Below are 15,963 nucleotides of genomic sequence, written 5' to 3'. Positions count from 1 at the left end.
TATAGAGTATAAAATCGTGTATCGTCCACAAGCATGGTGCAGCGAACGTACGGGACTGCGACTTTGTTCCATTGCAGAACACGACCGCAGCTTATCAACCACATGCCGCAGCTTATCAGCCCAGATACGAACTTCAGCTGGTACCTGAACTGATAAGCTGCAGGGTCAGGCCCGCAAGATCTTTGTTGTCGTAAAAGCGCCGATCGTCAAGTCTTGCTCAAGGCACACTGGAGAGTCTGGCGTATACGTTGTTGACTGTCAGGGAGAGGGATACAGTCGAATCCGCATATATCGAACCCACATCCACATATAAGGAATTACTGCGTATATAAAACAATTGCGAAATCACCTTGAATATGTTTTCGATATGCAAAACATTTTATACATCGAATTATCTATAGATGGATTGCACTGACGTCACTGAAAGCGCCGTGTTGGAGCACCAGCATGTGGGGACGCGACGTTTCCGATGTCACATTGATGTCACCAATACATCACACGCAGGTTCTTTCATTATCCACGCACAGAGACGTTCCATGCCACGTCGTTTTCACATAGACGCAACTTGTTAATTGTCATCAAAGCCGCCATCGTGGAGTCCCAGTTCCTTTCGGAAGCTGCGTCCATGACGTCTCGTGCAACGGTGCAATCCATCTATATATATCGAACTTCTGTGTGATCCCCTTTAGATTCGATATATACGGGATCCAATGTAACGCATAGAAATACAGGGAGGTTCCAGTCGGCTACCCCACATGGGGGAGAGGGTGCGTGCAATAAAGCAAAGATAGTGGAAAGGGAAAGAGAGAAACGAGCGCGAACAGCACGATGCGGGAGCAGCGGCACATGAGATGATCGCGACTGCCCGTTCAACATTTGACGCGATAACATCAATGTCGGGGGCTTTTTTGAGACGGTAGGCGCGTGCCTCACAATTTGCTCGGAAAAGACTGCCGTGCATGCACTCGCGCCATTAGGCCGCAGACGCGCTACACATCACCCCTGTCGCGCCTCGATTGGAGCGTGCGAGCAACAAGTTGCTAATAAAAGCGAGAGCGCGCCACTTTTCTTTCTTCCCTCGTGGCAGCTAACGCTTTGAGACGTCGTGTGACGTAGTACACCGGCTTCGATATCGTCTCATGACTCAAACAAGAAAGGTTGTCACACTTTGCCTTTCGTTTCTGTGCGCCAGACTGCAATATATCAATCGTCACCGCACACAAATGGTCCATCCCGTAACGCTTTGAATAACCCCAAACAACGCATGCATGTGCGACAAGCCGCCGACGAAATCATGAGCGTGTAACACCCGAACTTCAGAGTCCGTGGGACTTGTGCATTCCTTTACAAATTTATTTACTAAAAAGCATCATAAACAGCATTCGAATGTACTAATACCCTGGTGAGAGTGAAAGCAGGTTAGGATGACGACCGATGATATGAGAGCGATAAGCATTTCAACCGCTTCAGATTTTGAGCAATACCGAATGATCAGCGATTGCGACCGAAGGAAACAAACAGAAAACAAATATAGATTGGTCAAGCCGGTCTTTAGACTACGCTGGGTCACTGGAAGACCGCTACTAAGGCAACACGTTTCGCGGAGCAGCGGGCTGGGAGATTATTCGGGCACCGCGAACGTCGCAACAGTTAAGTCATATCTTTTTATTCGGAGCTCTGCCTTCTGACAGCGAAAGAAGGGGTGTTCGCTAGACACGACGTGACGGACACGAACAAACCCGAGACCGAAACATCGTGCAGGATGTTCGCACTCGATAGAGGAGGAAAAAGGAAAGAAAGCGAAGGGCAGGAGGAGGGAGAGAACGCGAGCGGCGGCAAGCTCGCCACCGACAGGCAGGCAACAAACAAAGATAACGGGACCGCGCGTACGAGGAGGAAAGAGCAGACTGTTGTTGGCGGGAAAAATCCACGTGGTTGTTGGGTCGCGGAGAGGAGTCACGAAAGGAAGGAGGGCGCGCGCTCGGCGCGTGAGCCCGTGCTCGCGTCTGGACGCCGATGCGATCGATGGGTGCGCGCGCCACGCTACGCCGGGGCTCGACCCACGGCTAGGACTCCGGGGGGGAAGTCGGCCGCTGCCGGTGGCGAGCACACATACTCCTCAAGCGGCGCGCGCGCGACGTCGGAGTCCACGCGCCGTGCAGCACACACACACGCGCGCGCTGCGCATGCGTCGAGGTCGATCGGTCTCCTCCTCTCTCTCTCTCTCTCTACCCGGCGCAGCCTTTAACCGTTGTTGTCCTGCGATCCTCCTTTCCCTCCTTCGGAAAAACTCCGCGGCGAGTTTTCCCGACTTGACTCAAACTTCGCCCGTCTTTTCCTTCTCGTCCTCTTTCTATCCTCCGAACCTCGGCGTTCTCTCGCCCTCACGTCGATCCGCTTCCCCCTCTCCCGCCCAATCTCACTTTCTCTCCCCGTCTCTCGCGAGATCTCGTCAAATCTCACCCTCCCTCTCTCTTTTAGAAGAAGGGCGAGGGACGAAGAGGAGGAGGTCGATGAAGGAAGTTTGACGCGCCGGACGAGAGACTGCGAGCGAACGAAGGTAAAGCAATCAGACGCACGCCAGCGGGGGAGACCGAGGGGAAGGTCGAGTCTATGCAAATCCAAGAGGAGGGTGCCCGGCGCTTCGAATAGGTATTCGAGTCAAGAGGAGGGCGAGGGGCACCAGACAAAAGCAGGCGACCGATGCGAGAGCGTTGGAAGAAGCCTCTCCACCCCGTTATTTTCTGCTCCCCCCCGCTGACGAGAGTTGGTAGTGCGCGCGCGACCTTCTTTGCCGGCTAACTTTTTTGATTTCCCGTATTTCTTTATATTATGTATATCTGGTTATCGTCGCAATACTTCTCTCGCCCTCTCTCAATCGCAAGCCTTTGCGGAGTTCGTGCTTTCGGAATCGCTTCGCTATATTCCTTTTGTTTCGGTTGTTGAAAGTTTTAGGTATTTACTGTAAGGGCGGCGGTGTTCCGATTCTGACCACCTTCGACCCCTTGCCACTTTCTTATCCCCCCCCCCCCCTTCCCGTCTTTTGGCTCTTGTATATTTGTCTTATATATAAGGGTCGCTAGGCTGAAGACAGTGGTGGTCGCCCATGCAGCAGCTTTCCGAGAAAAAAAGGGGCGCATTTCATCTCCCTTCGCGTCATCCCCGTGTTTCCGACCAATCGCAGCGAAGAACGCATTGTAGGCCTGGATTGGGCGGTAATACAAAATCTGCAAAATGAATTGTCACTAATTATACTGGTTGTCACACGTTGCTTTTGTTAATGGCGATTAAGTCCGATTGGGATCAAAGTTGTAAATGGTGATGGCTCCCTTCTGCGGCTTTCGTGAAGGAGCCCATCACGATCGAGACATTCGATCCAGATCGGGACCGATAGCGATCAGAAAGTGACCGTGTGGCACGGTTATTACAGTGTACCGCGGTGAGCCTGGGCGACGCAGCACAACGCCCGGTAAGTCATAGCGCGATTGGTTTTGCTGCGAATAATTAAACTCAATAAAACTAGAGTATCCAGGCCTTGCGTTCTTTGGGTACAGACGCTGTTTTCGAAAAATATATAGGGTGCGCGCCCAAGACGTTTCGCGTTTGACGCATGCGCATGGACGACAATCCGAGGCGACCGCGTACACTTTAGTACCCATTCTCAAGTTCTCCACTAAACTAAAAGGCCCGCGGTTTATAAAAGATACGGTGCGCATCTGAACGTTTTCATGATTGACAGCTGTGACGTAGTCGTCGTCCGGCCAATAATATAGCATGCCGCTATGTGATAAGACGTAAGATATATCGCCGGGTATGCATGAATTAGCGAGCCTACAACACGAAGAACCCACAGTATGGTTCTAGCAGGAAAAAAAAAAAAACAAAAACAAAAAAAAAACACGCATGCAATCAACCTCTGTGCGGGATTTTAACGTTGTTCTTATTTACGTTGTAGTTGATAAAAAATGATTCAAGACGATGCGTTGACGGGCTCACTGGCGCTTGATAAAAGTGAACTTCACTGGTAAGACCAGAAGACAACGCATGTGTAGACTGTACTGCTATCAGCGAGGCGAAATGCGAAAGAACGACACGAGGACTGACATAGGCGTGCGCACAGGGGGGCGCCCCCCCCCCCTAATCACCTAAGAGGGGAGCGCAAGATCTGCCCCATACGTTGACTTAGTAGGGTGGGAGGGCGCTGCGATGAACCTTCGCCCCCTGATGGGGAACCCTGCGCACGCCCATGAGGACTGATAACGTATATTGTCGCGATGATTAGTTATGCCGCTTCTTACGTCATCACTGTGTCACAACATGGCCTGGCGGGAGTGTTCATTACAAAAAAAAAAAAAGGGGGGGGGGGTCAAGGCCACTATAATAAAATGTTTTCCCCACCAAGTTAGCTTGTTCGCCGGGCTTAGTGGTACAATACTGTGGCGCAAGTAAAAAAAAAAAAGAGCCGTTACCACACTCTAAAACTCTCCTTTCAGTGCCCATACGGCTGTAAAACATCGGAAGAGAACTGTCATCGGATTGAAGTTGAATTAAGACAATGCTGTGATTAAAATCATCCGGCAGCCAAGAGTAGTTACGGTAAGGCCAACATACTAGCCAGTGTTAGTAATATGCCAGTAAGCACGGTAGTTCAATTCGGTCAGAAGTTATCATTATCAGGCATATTGTGTGTGTGTAGTGCCGTTTTCAGCGGTGTTTGTTTTACTAATGATCATATCATATCCTGTTACAGAGGATGGGTGAGGACCACTGTGTTAAAAAAAGCAGGTTTAAATGTGCTCGATGATGTGCACGTTCACCACATGAAAGTACGAGATAGTAGGGAAAGATATAGGAGAGGGGGTCTCTTGCAAGGGCGTCCGCAGAAATTTTTCCAGGGGGGTGTATTCATTTGGGGGGGGTGGGGGGGGGAGGTGTTCACTACCGTGACTTGACCGGCAAGGTTAGTCAATAAAATGTAATAACGTGCAAAGTTGGCTGGCAATCCTGAAGGCCGTTTCACACGGATATGCGGACCTTTTGTGTGCTAACCAACGTTTGCAGCTTATTGCTACTGCATAGAAAGATATTATCCGAAATTCCAGGGGGGGGGGGCATCCGCCCCCCTTGCACCCCCCTCCGGACGCCCATGGTCTCTTGCGTGGGAGAGAGCGGCGCTCAGAGAACTGCCTGGGTCTGAAATAGAGGCTTCGTAGATTTCGTAAAAATAACCAGTCTTGCTCGCGAAGATTTCCCAATCACGCACTAGGGGCCGGGCTGCCAATCTCCATAGCAGCGCGCCAAACGGCTTGGCCAAAGAAACACACACCTTTCCCAACAAGCTCAGCGAGCCGATACGCCCCAGAGAACACGCGAGCAGACGACGGAAGTGGACGTTTTCTTTGTCGTCTGCTGAAAAAGAAATGGCCGCTGGGTGCGCGCGCGTAGCCGCGCCACTTGCTTCGCGTAAAAAAAAAAAAAAAAAAAAGACTACGACGTCGTAGCGTTATGCGGAAAAACTTGCCACCAACCTTGTCGACCACGCAACGCCAGCCGTCGTCTAGCGTGGTTGAGACGGCTTCAATCTCTCGGCAACAGCGTACAAATTCGTCCCATTCCAGCATATTTTGCGTGCGCCTCTTTTTTTCATTCAGGCAGACGAACAGGACGTGACGTCGCGGGCTCGACCACTCTTCTCCAGTGGGGGGAGGAAAGTGGGGAGGCTTTTGCAGTTGGGGAGCGCGCTGTTGTTGGTTGCGTTGTTTATTGCGTTCCCGAATGATGCCACGACCTACACGTGAAACGGGAAGGGAAAAAAAAAAACACACATGGAATTCGTCAGTCACCATTTGCGGTGTACTACACAGTACGCTGCGTGTCAAAAATACGGCACCACTTACAATGCAACGCGAAATGAACCAAATATGTAGTGCACGATAATGCTCATTAATGTGTTCCCCCGTTGCACAGGTGTGTAAAAGGCGCTTTCATGCAACGAAAGTGAAGAGCCGCAACTCCGAATACATTCTTTATGTACAGTAATAGCACATGGTTACCTGCTAGGCTCGAGAAAAACAAGAAATGCAACTGCGAAAGCAGCGCTGTTAGGGTCGCGAAACAAGCCTGGAATCGCCCGAGCAGCGAGTGCGAATAGCTACGTCGCTGGCCCAACTTTTCTCTCGCCGCTGTTCCGTCAGGCGGACACAACCCCCACAAACCAATAAAGTTCACGGCCGCGTTTTGTTTTTGTCGCGACTTTCTGACGAGATCCGAAACGTGTTTAATTTTTAGTTTCGTGAAATCAGAAAGTAGCGCGCCGGCATCGAGAAAAATTGAGAAATCTCGCGTTTACCGCTGGCCTCAAATACGTTTTCGCAAGATGGCGGTCGGTAATGACGCCGCGGCGACCAATGGGAGCGCGGACGCGCGTGACGTCACGGACATGCCCAGGGGGAGCCCGTGCATGCTGGGGGGTGAGCCCAATCACAGGGCAGTCTTTGACAGATCAATTGATGTTTCTATGGTAACATGGTCGGTGTCGTCCTGAATGTCGTGACAGGTGTGTGACTGTTCAAATCCACAGTATGTACGCGAAAGGAAAAGGCTCAACAGTACCTTCGGATGCTCAAGCACGGGAAAAGTAAGTGAGACCGAGTTCACACCGCCGCTGCCGCGGCAACCATGTTCGATTCCGAGGTCCGTGCCGGCAAAAACTCGGCGCGACCCGGCGGCACGCTTGCCGAGTCTCGGAGGGGCATCTCCTATGCTGGTCGGCGAAAGCGACCGTGTTTCTCGCGCTGAGCGCGCGGGCTGGTGCTTTCTTTTCATTTGTAGGGGCCCCGTGGATCGGGACGCGAGACCCGTGTTTTGAACGAGCGGATAAGGCCGAGTAAAAAAGAAAAGCGAGTACGCCGCCGCGTTTTCCCGACGCGGGCTAACCCGTAGGCCTCGGGCATATGGGCGGACCGCCTCCATTCCGGAGAACGAGGGGGGGACGGTGTGGTTCATGGCGGCTAACGCGATGATCGGCTGCCCGGAATGCTTCGAGTAACCGATCTCCCTGTTCTGTTCCCTGTCGCAGGCTAGCGCTGTACGTCTACGAATACTTACTACACGTCGGCGCCCAGAAAGCCGCACAGACGTTCCTATCAGAGGTGAGATGCGTGCTTCCGTTTTTCTCTTCTTTCTTTTTTCCTCTTGCGTTTTTTTCTTTGTCTTGTTTTGGCCGCCCGCTTGGCTCGCGGCTTCATGGGTGATCGCTTGGTCGCGCCTGGAGCATGGCGCGAGCGGCGTCCGTCGACGGATGCGCGTAGCGCGCGCGCGCGCCTGCTTTTTCGCGAGCGGCTCTAGGCCGCTCGGGGAAAACGGTTTTGCTCGGCTGCATCTGCGACGCCCGGTTTTTCACCGCTGCCACCGTCGTGATGTGTCCCCCGCCTGCGAAACTGTTTTGTGTGCCCGTGTGTGTGCGTGTGTGCTACGGACTGAACTGTGCGCGATCGGCACCAGCAGTGGTCGTCATCATCATCAAGAACGTCTGAAGAGGTGTAAAGACATTCCTTCGGTTGTTTGTTGCGCAAGAATAAAAAAAAAACCGCAATGCTAGCACCAGTGAGTGAAGGGGGAGTTGCAATTGCGATGCCTTTGCGAACGTAGCAACCAGCCGTTGCTGCGTTGTCTCACCGGCGCTGACGAAAAAGAGCAGCTGCCGCGTGAGGAGCGAGCGTGCACGCGTTTTTGAAGGGAACGAAGAAATAATAAAATATATTTCGATGAATCCGTAGCGGTGCGTAGCGAGCCGAGACGAAATGAAAGCCTTGTGACTGCGATAACACTGCCCTTTTCGCGGTCGCTTACAAGCAGGTTGCGTCGACGGTGTGTTTTCGCACACGACCAACAAGAACCTTGGGCATCTCTCGGCTACAGCTCTCGGAAGGTCACCGATGTTTGTTGACTGAAGCACCTCCCCATGTCTGTCCTCGGATCGCCTCTCTTTTTATTCGTTTTCATTTATCCCGTAAGACACGCGTGATACGCGATACTCGTATGTCGGCGAGGCCACCACCTCGTTTGCCGGCTCAGGGGAGGACAAAACGCCGATCGAATCCGCGCCTGCCTCTCACGCACATCGCCTCATTCGTTTCGTATATTGACACATACGCATTTTTGTGCGGTAACATTAGCCCGGCCGCCAGTTGCGTTGTTGGTGGCCTCTCACCGACGGCTTTCCCGTTAACCATTGAGTTTCCTATAATATTTGCTAGAGGTAACTGTAGGGCAGCGGTCGTTCAGTCACCGTGGGAATTATGGGTAGTTCGTGGATTTGCCCATTCTTCGTGCTTGCGGCTTCGGGCGTACTTGTGGCTTGGTTTGTTGTTGTGTTTTGGATAAAACAATTACTCGTTGTGAACCTCGTAATTGGTGAGCCGAAGAGGGGTCAAGGTTGTGAAATGGGACTGCTGAACTTTGGCTGAACTCCGTTTTGGGGCAAAGCGGCTGCAGACCACACAAAGCCGAAAGAAGGAAGCTTAACCAAATCCATGTCCTACCCATCATTCCCACGCCGGCCGAAGCACCATGTGTGGCAGCTCTCATGGCGCCGGCATTCCCTCCAGTGCACTATTATGAAACTCGATGCCAATAACGAGGTTTAGTTTCAGACGTCGTGGTGGGTGTTTCCCCATTCGAAGTCCCCCGTAAGCAGTCTCTTTTCTTGATTGCGAGTCCTTCGCTTCTTATCAGACAGGTGTTATCATTGTGCGACGTTGCGGACCTGCTTTTAACGGCCGACCAAATCTGTTTTCGGGGTTTCTGGGAGAGTTCGTGTGGAACGCATAATCTGTGATACCTGTTACCTGTTTTTCGGTGAGGCCCTAGAGGTTTTTTTGACGTGGCAAGGCGATTAGTTCTTATACGTCTTAACAGTGCAAAGCAACAGTCAGGATGGACGCTAGACCTGTTAGGTGTCTCTTCAATCTGTGATTGTTGATTTGCACTGTTGAGACGTAAGCGTTCAGTTTCCACCGACTAGCCCAAATTTCTGCGTAGAATAGTGATAAGTTCCATGTGGCATAACTAAGCACAAACCTCCTTGCACAAGAGCCCATTTGATGAAGCCGGTGGATATTTTGTACTTAGGTTGTTCATATGCGTTTTACGGTGTCGGACTAGCTCTTGCTGTCTAGCAGAATCACGGATATGTGGGCGAGTTGGTTTGGGTTCTAGCGCTGCCCTCTTGTCCTTTCATTATGAATCTTGCTGTCTACTTGCATTGTACAGCTTTAAAAATATTCACTCCCAGGGGTATATTTGCATACGTCACCTCTGTTTCTAAATGCACGCATTGAAAATGTGGTTTTTCGAAGCTCTGTGTGAAAATTTTCGCCTCAGTTTCCTCTCGGTTTATTGGTCACTGCAGTTCGCCAGTGCGACTGTTTCTTGAAACGGCAGGATTTTGTGCTGAATAGGCCTCGTAGTCCTTCGGAGGCGGCACCACTACTCCTTGCCCATCATTGCTTGGCTGTTGTTGCTATGATTTCCAACAAGGATTCTAGATGAGCAGGATCTTCTCCAAAGCTTGCTGGGATATGTCACTTGTTTCTGACGAGTTCACTGTAATGAAACACGATGAGAAAGGCTGTAATTTTAAGTAAGCAGGTATGTTGAGTCCTGTTGTAGTGGATGTTATTGTTCAAGTCATACCAGAATTACGGCACAGGCACTTCTGAGCGACTTTCGTGTTGACGAAAAACTGTGCCGGGTACAGAAACGCAAGACATTTCAGAGTAACTCACACCGCAAGGTGCCTTTTGGAATGACCTCCATGTTGTTATTGAGCCTTGCCGTGCTATCGTATGGTTGCTGCACATTTATTTTTCTTTATTTTGCCTTCGTTACTGTAGTAAGGTACAACTTAAGAATCCAGATAGGCCCCGCCCAGATAAATGAACTGTGGTTACCTCCGAGAGTGAAGAAATAGTCTGGCCCATGTACTCGTCCATGTTCTTTGATGGCGGGGCCACCGATTGTGCAGCTCGTGACGTCAGTCTAGAGTGCGCGGATTGGTGTAAGCTTGTGTGCGTCCGCCTATGAAGAGGAAATGTTGCAGACTTCTAAAGTTGTAACCAATTGGAGTGGACTGCCGAGCCTGCCACGTTTGCTTAGTGGCGGAGGTGTTGTGCTGATAAGTGCGAGCGAGGATGCTGGTTCGGCTCATGTACATGGTGGTCGCATTTCGATGGTGACGAAGTGCGAAAGAATACCAGTGTGCTTAGATTCAGATGCATGTTAAAGAACGCCAGGTGGTCAAATTAATCCACACTACACAGTGCCTCATAACATGTCACAGCTTCGGCATGCAAAAACACCGGAATTTTTTAGTGGAGTGTTGACTGCTGAAAAGTTTGTTTGCTGGCCATTAAGATGGACTTGAAAAATGGCCCATTGTACATAATATCATGACTCAACAGTGCAAAAGGGCACTGACCAAAGAGGAGACCAGACGACACGAGCGCCGCAGTACGAAAGCTCTTTAGTTGTTGAGCCACGAACGCCATCCAACATGCACACTTTTCTGCCGTTATTCAGTATATTACATAATATGTACAATAGGGTCTTGTTGAGGTTCTTGCATGTTGTGTGGCGCTCGAGAAAGGTTCTCCTAGAGCTAGAAGAAGGATGTTAGGTGTACATGAAGTGGGGCAGTTGCCATGGAGAGATTTCACCGTTCAATCTGGTGTTGCACAAAGCTTGTGTTGATGTTGGGTCTGGTCTGTTTAATTTCCTCTGTATATATTTCTCAGCACAGATATTAAACGTTAGTTGGAAGTTAGCGCTTGTGCTTGTCGTGTTTCTCTGTCCCCTGTGTAGAAGTTTCGCGCTATAAATCTTGTAATTATGGATTACCAGCTAGCCCGAAGCAATCGCTTGCTAATTTCCTCTCTACATTGGCAACATAAGGGTTTCAAAACTGCTGTTGTTTACTGTGAAACCATTGGCGAGAACACCACAAGAGTGATGTTTGCATGCGCAAAAGCAGCATTTGAGATCGGTGTTTTAAGGAAGAAATCTCGGCTCATATGTGCATTTAAATTTTGGGCTATATCAGACCCTGTGGAGCTCCTGAGAGGCCACTGTTCATGCGAGGTGTTGTGGGAAGGCAACGAAAATTGTCAGCGTACAAATGTGTAGTGCCGAGGTGGCGCGTCCTTGAACGCTTCAGTATGGAAATGCCACCTCAGCTGCTAACGGCCTTTGCACGACCTCGGCCCATTACAAACGATTTCCACTTTCTTGGCTTGCAACGTCGGTATTTTGCCGTGTATCCGACGTGATGAGCAGAGTTCATTGGAAGGTTTTTCTCCTTTCACATCATAGATGGCAGTAGCTGTTCATTCACGTTTCGTCCACTAGATGGCACCTAGTGACTGCCTGAAATGGGAGAGCAGTGCAAAGAGTATCTGCTAAGAAGCCTCTGTTAGCTTTATCCAGTGTGAGAAATTGCAGTTTAGGGTGCCACTGCTAGTTTCCAGTAGTTTGCAACGGCGTCTGTGGATCTGAGAGTGCAGGCAACATTGTAAGCAATATTTGCGACATTCATTTTGAAACAAGAAAGCAGTCAGGACACCACAAACATGGACTAACAACTGAAGAGATGCACAATGGTACAAAAGAAAGAAGGCACGAAAACTTATCTGCACATGCCCATACAATAGGCGAACCTATCAATCCGGCACGCGTGGGTGTCTCCGTGGAAGATAACTGTTAAGGCATTTGATTTCATCTTTATGCAAGTTAATTGACGGTTGCTTTTCTGCCATTGTGCATCTCTCCAGTTGTTAGTCGTTGTTTGTGGTGTCCTGACTGCTTTCTTGTGTCCGTGTTTGCACGCCCTGTCTTTTTCAAATGAATACTTACCAACTAGCTCAGCTCTCTGTTATTCTGTTTGCCACAGTTTTATAGGTCATAAAGAAATATTCCTCTCCGCACAGGGTTTTTAGAAGCCTTTCTTTTTAACATACTTTTGAAGCAAAAGGTTATTATGAGAAGGAGCCATTTTATTGTCAGTAAAAAACTAATAATGACCTCTAGAGCCTACAGGAATGTTTTTGTGGCATTTTGTATGCCAGGACGTTGCAATACAGCAGTTTGCCCTATTTCCACACTATTGCACTGTACTTGCCTTTTGCACAAAACGCAACCAGAAGCGCACGCGAGACTGTGTGTTTGTCTTTCTTGAAGGCAATGCCACATTGCATGATACGTTGCTACACGACGTTGACAAATTTCGGTGCATCACCATGTCACGATTATGTCGATGCCAGATCGAGGTTTTCGAAACAGATACGAAATTAAAGTGTGTGTGAGTGTTTTTTTTTTAACCTTTGTACTATGTAAATACAACCTTTATGTGTGCAACAGGCATTCGGTACAGCTACTACCACTTCAAAACTTTTGGACCTTTTCCAAGGAATTCGAACACCCTGGAATTTCACTGCCCTACGTTTCTTTCCTGTTAGCTCCTGCACAATATTGTACGTGCATAAATAAGTAAAAAAAAATCTCCTATCATATTTAATGTTTCTTTAGTAGCGTCTTCAGTATGACGACAGGCATGAAGTTTGTCCAACATTTGATCAGTATTGCGTTTTGTTTGGCAAAGGTAGTGTTTCGAAATCTTCAAGAACTGTTTAAAAGATGTATTTATCAATGCTGGCTGCGGAGTTCAAATACAGGATCAAATAATATGCAATATGTTTTTCGACACATTATGTTATCCTCCTACGTATTAGCGACGATGGCTGCAATTTTCGTAGTTTGAATGGGTACATCCACACTACTAAGTCTCCTGGTTCTCTCATCGGAAACTTCGTATGTGGGTCCTTGTTTTTTGTGCATTTGAGGTGATGAGTCACCGACATGTTTTTGTTGAGCTCACGAGTCTGACGTAAAAAATTTCCGACTTTGTTTCGTTTGAAGTGACGCTGATCAAGAACATTATTTTGAAGCTGCATTACTGATTAGTTCTTGGGTTCCAAAACCAGGACACAATTGTGAGACAGACATATTGTAGGGGGAGACTCCAGATTGAAATCTACTCTTTAGTTCAACAGAATGCGTTGGCGGGCTAGTTGGTGAGAATCCATAGCGCTTAGTTAGCGCAAAAAACGACACCACAAGAAAGTCCCAACAGGCTTTATTGAATACGCATTCGTTAAATATTTGTAATTGCCCTCTTCGGGCGAATAAAAACGGTGAAAATGGCGGGAGGGAAGGGAGGTGCTTGCGTGGTCACTGGCGCATTTTTCAAGTCTCCCTAGCAGGGAGGGAGGCGCTTGCTCGGGATTTTACGTTAGTGGCTTCACATGAGTTTAATCAGAAAAAACAAATTACTTCTGATAATTGAGCCAATACTGTGAAAGTAATCAAAATTGTTTTGCAAGAGTACTTTCCCAGTTGGTTCTGATCTATCGTCTCTCCTTGCAAAGATGCAAGGTGCGAGTGACAGTGGTTCCACGAGCGGTCATTGCGACTCCGAGTTCGACAGGCCTCCAAAACGGATGCGCCAAATACAACCATATGTGTGTGACCGTTTTGCTGTGTCAAGCGACAGCAAGGACGACGAGCCAGACGAGCCGCCATAGCCCAACGTGGGTCGGCAGCCGGGACCAGCAATTTACACAGTAACTCATAGTCACTATCCTCAAAGTGTTCGCAGCACAAAAAGTCACGCTTTGAAGGCACCCATGTTGGCTGCGATGGACGCGCAGCGCGAATCCATATCCTTCGAAGCTTCGGCTCTGTTGGAAAGGTATGACAGGGCACACCCTAGCGCAGATCAGCGTTGAGGCATTCTGCGTTGTGTCAGGTGCTTCACCGTTCACATTACGTAGCAGCACACAACACAGACGGCAAATTCGTAGACGTGGGCGAGCGCGGCAATGGCGTCGTTGGCTGCCGGTTGAGAACACGCACGGAGAACACCTTCCCGACCGTGAAAACACGTTTTGAGAGAGACGCGCGGCAGCGTGTGGCGGCTTGCGATGTTAAGATGCTTCTGTCTCGTTTATTTATTTTTTCTGATAAGGGGAAGATATTTCGCACGTTATGAAATTTGCAACAATACAGCAGAATTCGTCCAGTATCCGTGAATTTTGTTTTCGCCAGAACTTGGGTGGATTCTCTCCGGACTCTTGGCTCCTTTTATTTTATGCGAGCGAATCCAGTGAGGCAGGCACTTGGTGGAAGGATGCCACGCTATTTCCGGTGGTTGGTGGCACTTTGCTCACTCACTTTATTTTTCTTATCCCATTTGTTCATTTTCATTTTTTTCTTATTGCATGTTATTGAAGAGGGTGTATTGCTTTCGACATGCTCGAACAAAAAGTTGGCATGGTCCTCAAGATTACGTCATCAAAGCCTCAAAGGGCGCTGAAAACCCTAGAACTTTCTTCACAGAAGCTGCCGTGAATGCTTTAGGTTTCTGAAAAGCGAGTCACGGCACATCCTCACGCGAGCTTAAATTAAATGTGGAAAGTTCAGAAAACCGTTCTGGAATACTTTTAGATTTACCGCATGCGGGTTTGAGCTAGTTGGTAGTCCATAATCCACCAGTGTTAAAGCACAAAGGAATTTTCTACAAAAGACGACACAGATATGGACTTCATTTGGAAGTTATCACCTGTCCTAGTCTGTATCGTCCGTTATCTAACATTTTTTCACACTCAAAACTGGCGGTATAACCCGCCACGATAATCTAATGATTATGCTGTTTGACTGCTGACCTGACGGTCGCGGAGTCAAATCCCAGCCGCATTTTCGATGGAGGCAAAAATGCCTGAGGCCCGTGTACTTGGATTTAGGTGCACGTTAAAGTACCCCAGGTGGTCGAAAGTTCCCCCTCCACTACGGCGTCCCTCATAATCATATTGTGGCTCCCACAATTATGATTGGTGGATTACTTTTAGGTGCCCACTCCTAACATTGGTAACTTGTACACCGACTGATCTGACACCATTTTACAGCTACATTATTTCCACAATGCAGAACCTACCATTGTCAGTTCATGAGCACACGTCTGGCACATTTTGACCCACAGGGCACCACGAACTGTCTGTCAGCAGGCAGGTGGCAGATGCTGCCAGGGTCTATATTGAAACAAGCATTGTGGTCTTTGTGCAGTGCCTTCATTGGTTGAACAAAGAAGCATGATGTCTCAGCTATCATGACACTTAATTAACATTTGCTCTTCCACAAAGCGAATAAGTGTAAGAACAGCGCAACAAACAAGGACTGGCAAAGAACACAGTGCCGTATGTGTTTTTCGCCAGTACTGCTTGTCTGTTGTGTTGTTTGTACATATGTTGCGTCCTACCAGCATGCCCAAGTTTCCACTCTCCACAAAGTGACTGTCATGTAATGCGCCAAATGGGCGCCTAGTAAATGTGAGACTGCTGGACATTTTTCTGGGCTTGTAGACTTGCTTTGGATACGTAAGCACCTGCTGTGGTGCTCTAGTGGTTATGGTGCTCGAGTGGTGACCCAAAGGTCACGGGATCTAACCATGGCCGCGGCGGCTGCATTTCGATGGAGGCAAAATGCTAGATGCCCGTGTTCTTAGATTTAAGCCCATGTTAAAGAACCCCAGGTGGTCGAAATTTCCGGAGCCCTCCACTACTGTGTCTCTCATAATCATATCATGGTTTTGCGGCGTAAAACCCCAACAGTTATCAGATACATAGGCAAAGCTAATGCACACTGAGCTTTCGCGCTGCTGTGAGGTAATTGAAACTAGGGCACTACATGGGCAGAGGCTGGCCCGAAAGCCTAGGCCCAGCCCGCCGGCCGGGTAAAAGTTGTCCGATTCGGACTTGGTCAGACTCAGGCCCATGAGCTTTGGGTTTGGGTCGGGCTCTGGCCTGAGTCAGGCCCGTAATAGTCTCATACAAGTAGGTAATAGGTGTGGGTGTG

The 15,963-nt window shown here is 49.0% G+C and overlaps 2 protein-coding genes across 8 annotated transcripts in view; one reads left to right on the top strand and one right to left on the bottom strand.

Annotated features, from left to right (window-relative positions):
- LOC119406010 (ubiquitin-like-conjugating enzyme ATG10) overlaps window positions 1-6,158 on the bottom strand; it is a 60,744-nt gene extending 54,586 nt beyond the window's left edge. Inside the window, exons 1-2 of one of the 2 annotated variants that reach the window (XM_037672857.2) lie at window positions 6,054-6,158; window positions 5,529-5,788 (exon numbers count right to left, since the gene is read on the bottom strand). In XM_037672857.2, coding sequence (XP_037528785.1) covers window positions 5,529-5,621 — 93 coding nt within the window. In that variant the 5' untranslated portion in view covers window positions 5,622-5,788; window positions 6,054-6,158. Of the gene's footprint in view, window positions 1-5,528; window positions 5,789-5,897 lie in introns of both variants that reach the window. The other variant, XM_049419283.1, reaches the window with a different exon arrangement.
- A 269-nt stretch (window positions 6,159-6,427) lies between these two features.
- Window positions 6,428-15,963, top strand: part of LOC119406009 (single-stranded DNA-binding protein 3) — a 115,971-nt gene continuing 106,435 nt past the window's right edge. For 3 of the 6 annotated variants that reach the window (XM_037672853.1, XM_037672856.1, XM_037672854.1), the window contains exons 1-2: window positions 6,428-6,637; window positions 7,079-7,151. In XM_037672853.1, the coding sequence (XP_037528781.1) occupies window positions 6,582-6,637; window positions 7,079-7,151 (129 nt within the window). In that variant the 5' untranslated portion in view covers window positions 6,428-6,581. The remainder of the gene's footprint in view (window positions 6,638-7,078; window positions 7,152-15,963) is intronic. The other 3 variants (XM_037672847.2, XM_037672850.2, XM_037672842.2) reach the window with 1 other exon arrangement.

This window comes from Rhipicephalus sanguineus, chromosome 9 (genome assembly GCF_013339695.2).
Source record: "Rhipicephalus sanguineus isolate Rsan-2018 chromosome 9, BIME_Rsan_1.4, whole genome shotgun sequence".
NCBI lineage: Eukaryota > Metazoa > Arthropoda > Arachnida > Ixodida > Ixodidae > Rhipicephalus > Rhipicephalus sanguineus.
Note: the sequence above shows the minus strand (reverse complement) of the source record. Positions and strands in the feature narration are given on the sequence as shown.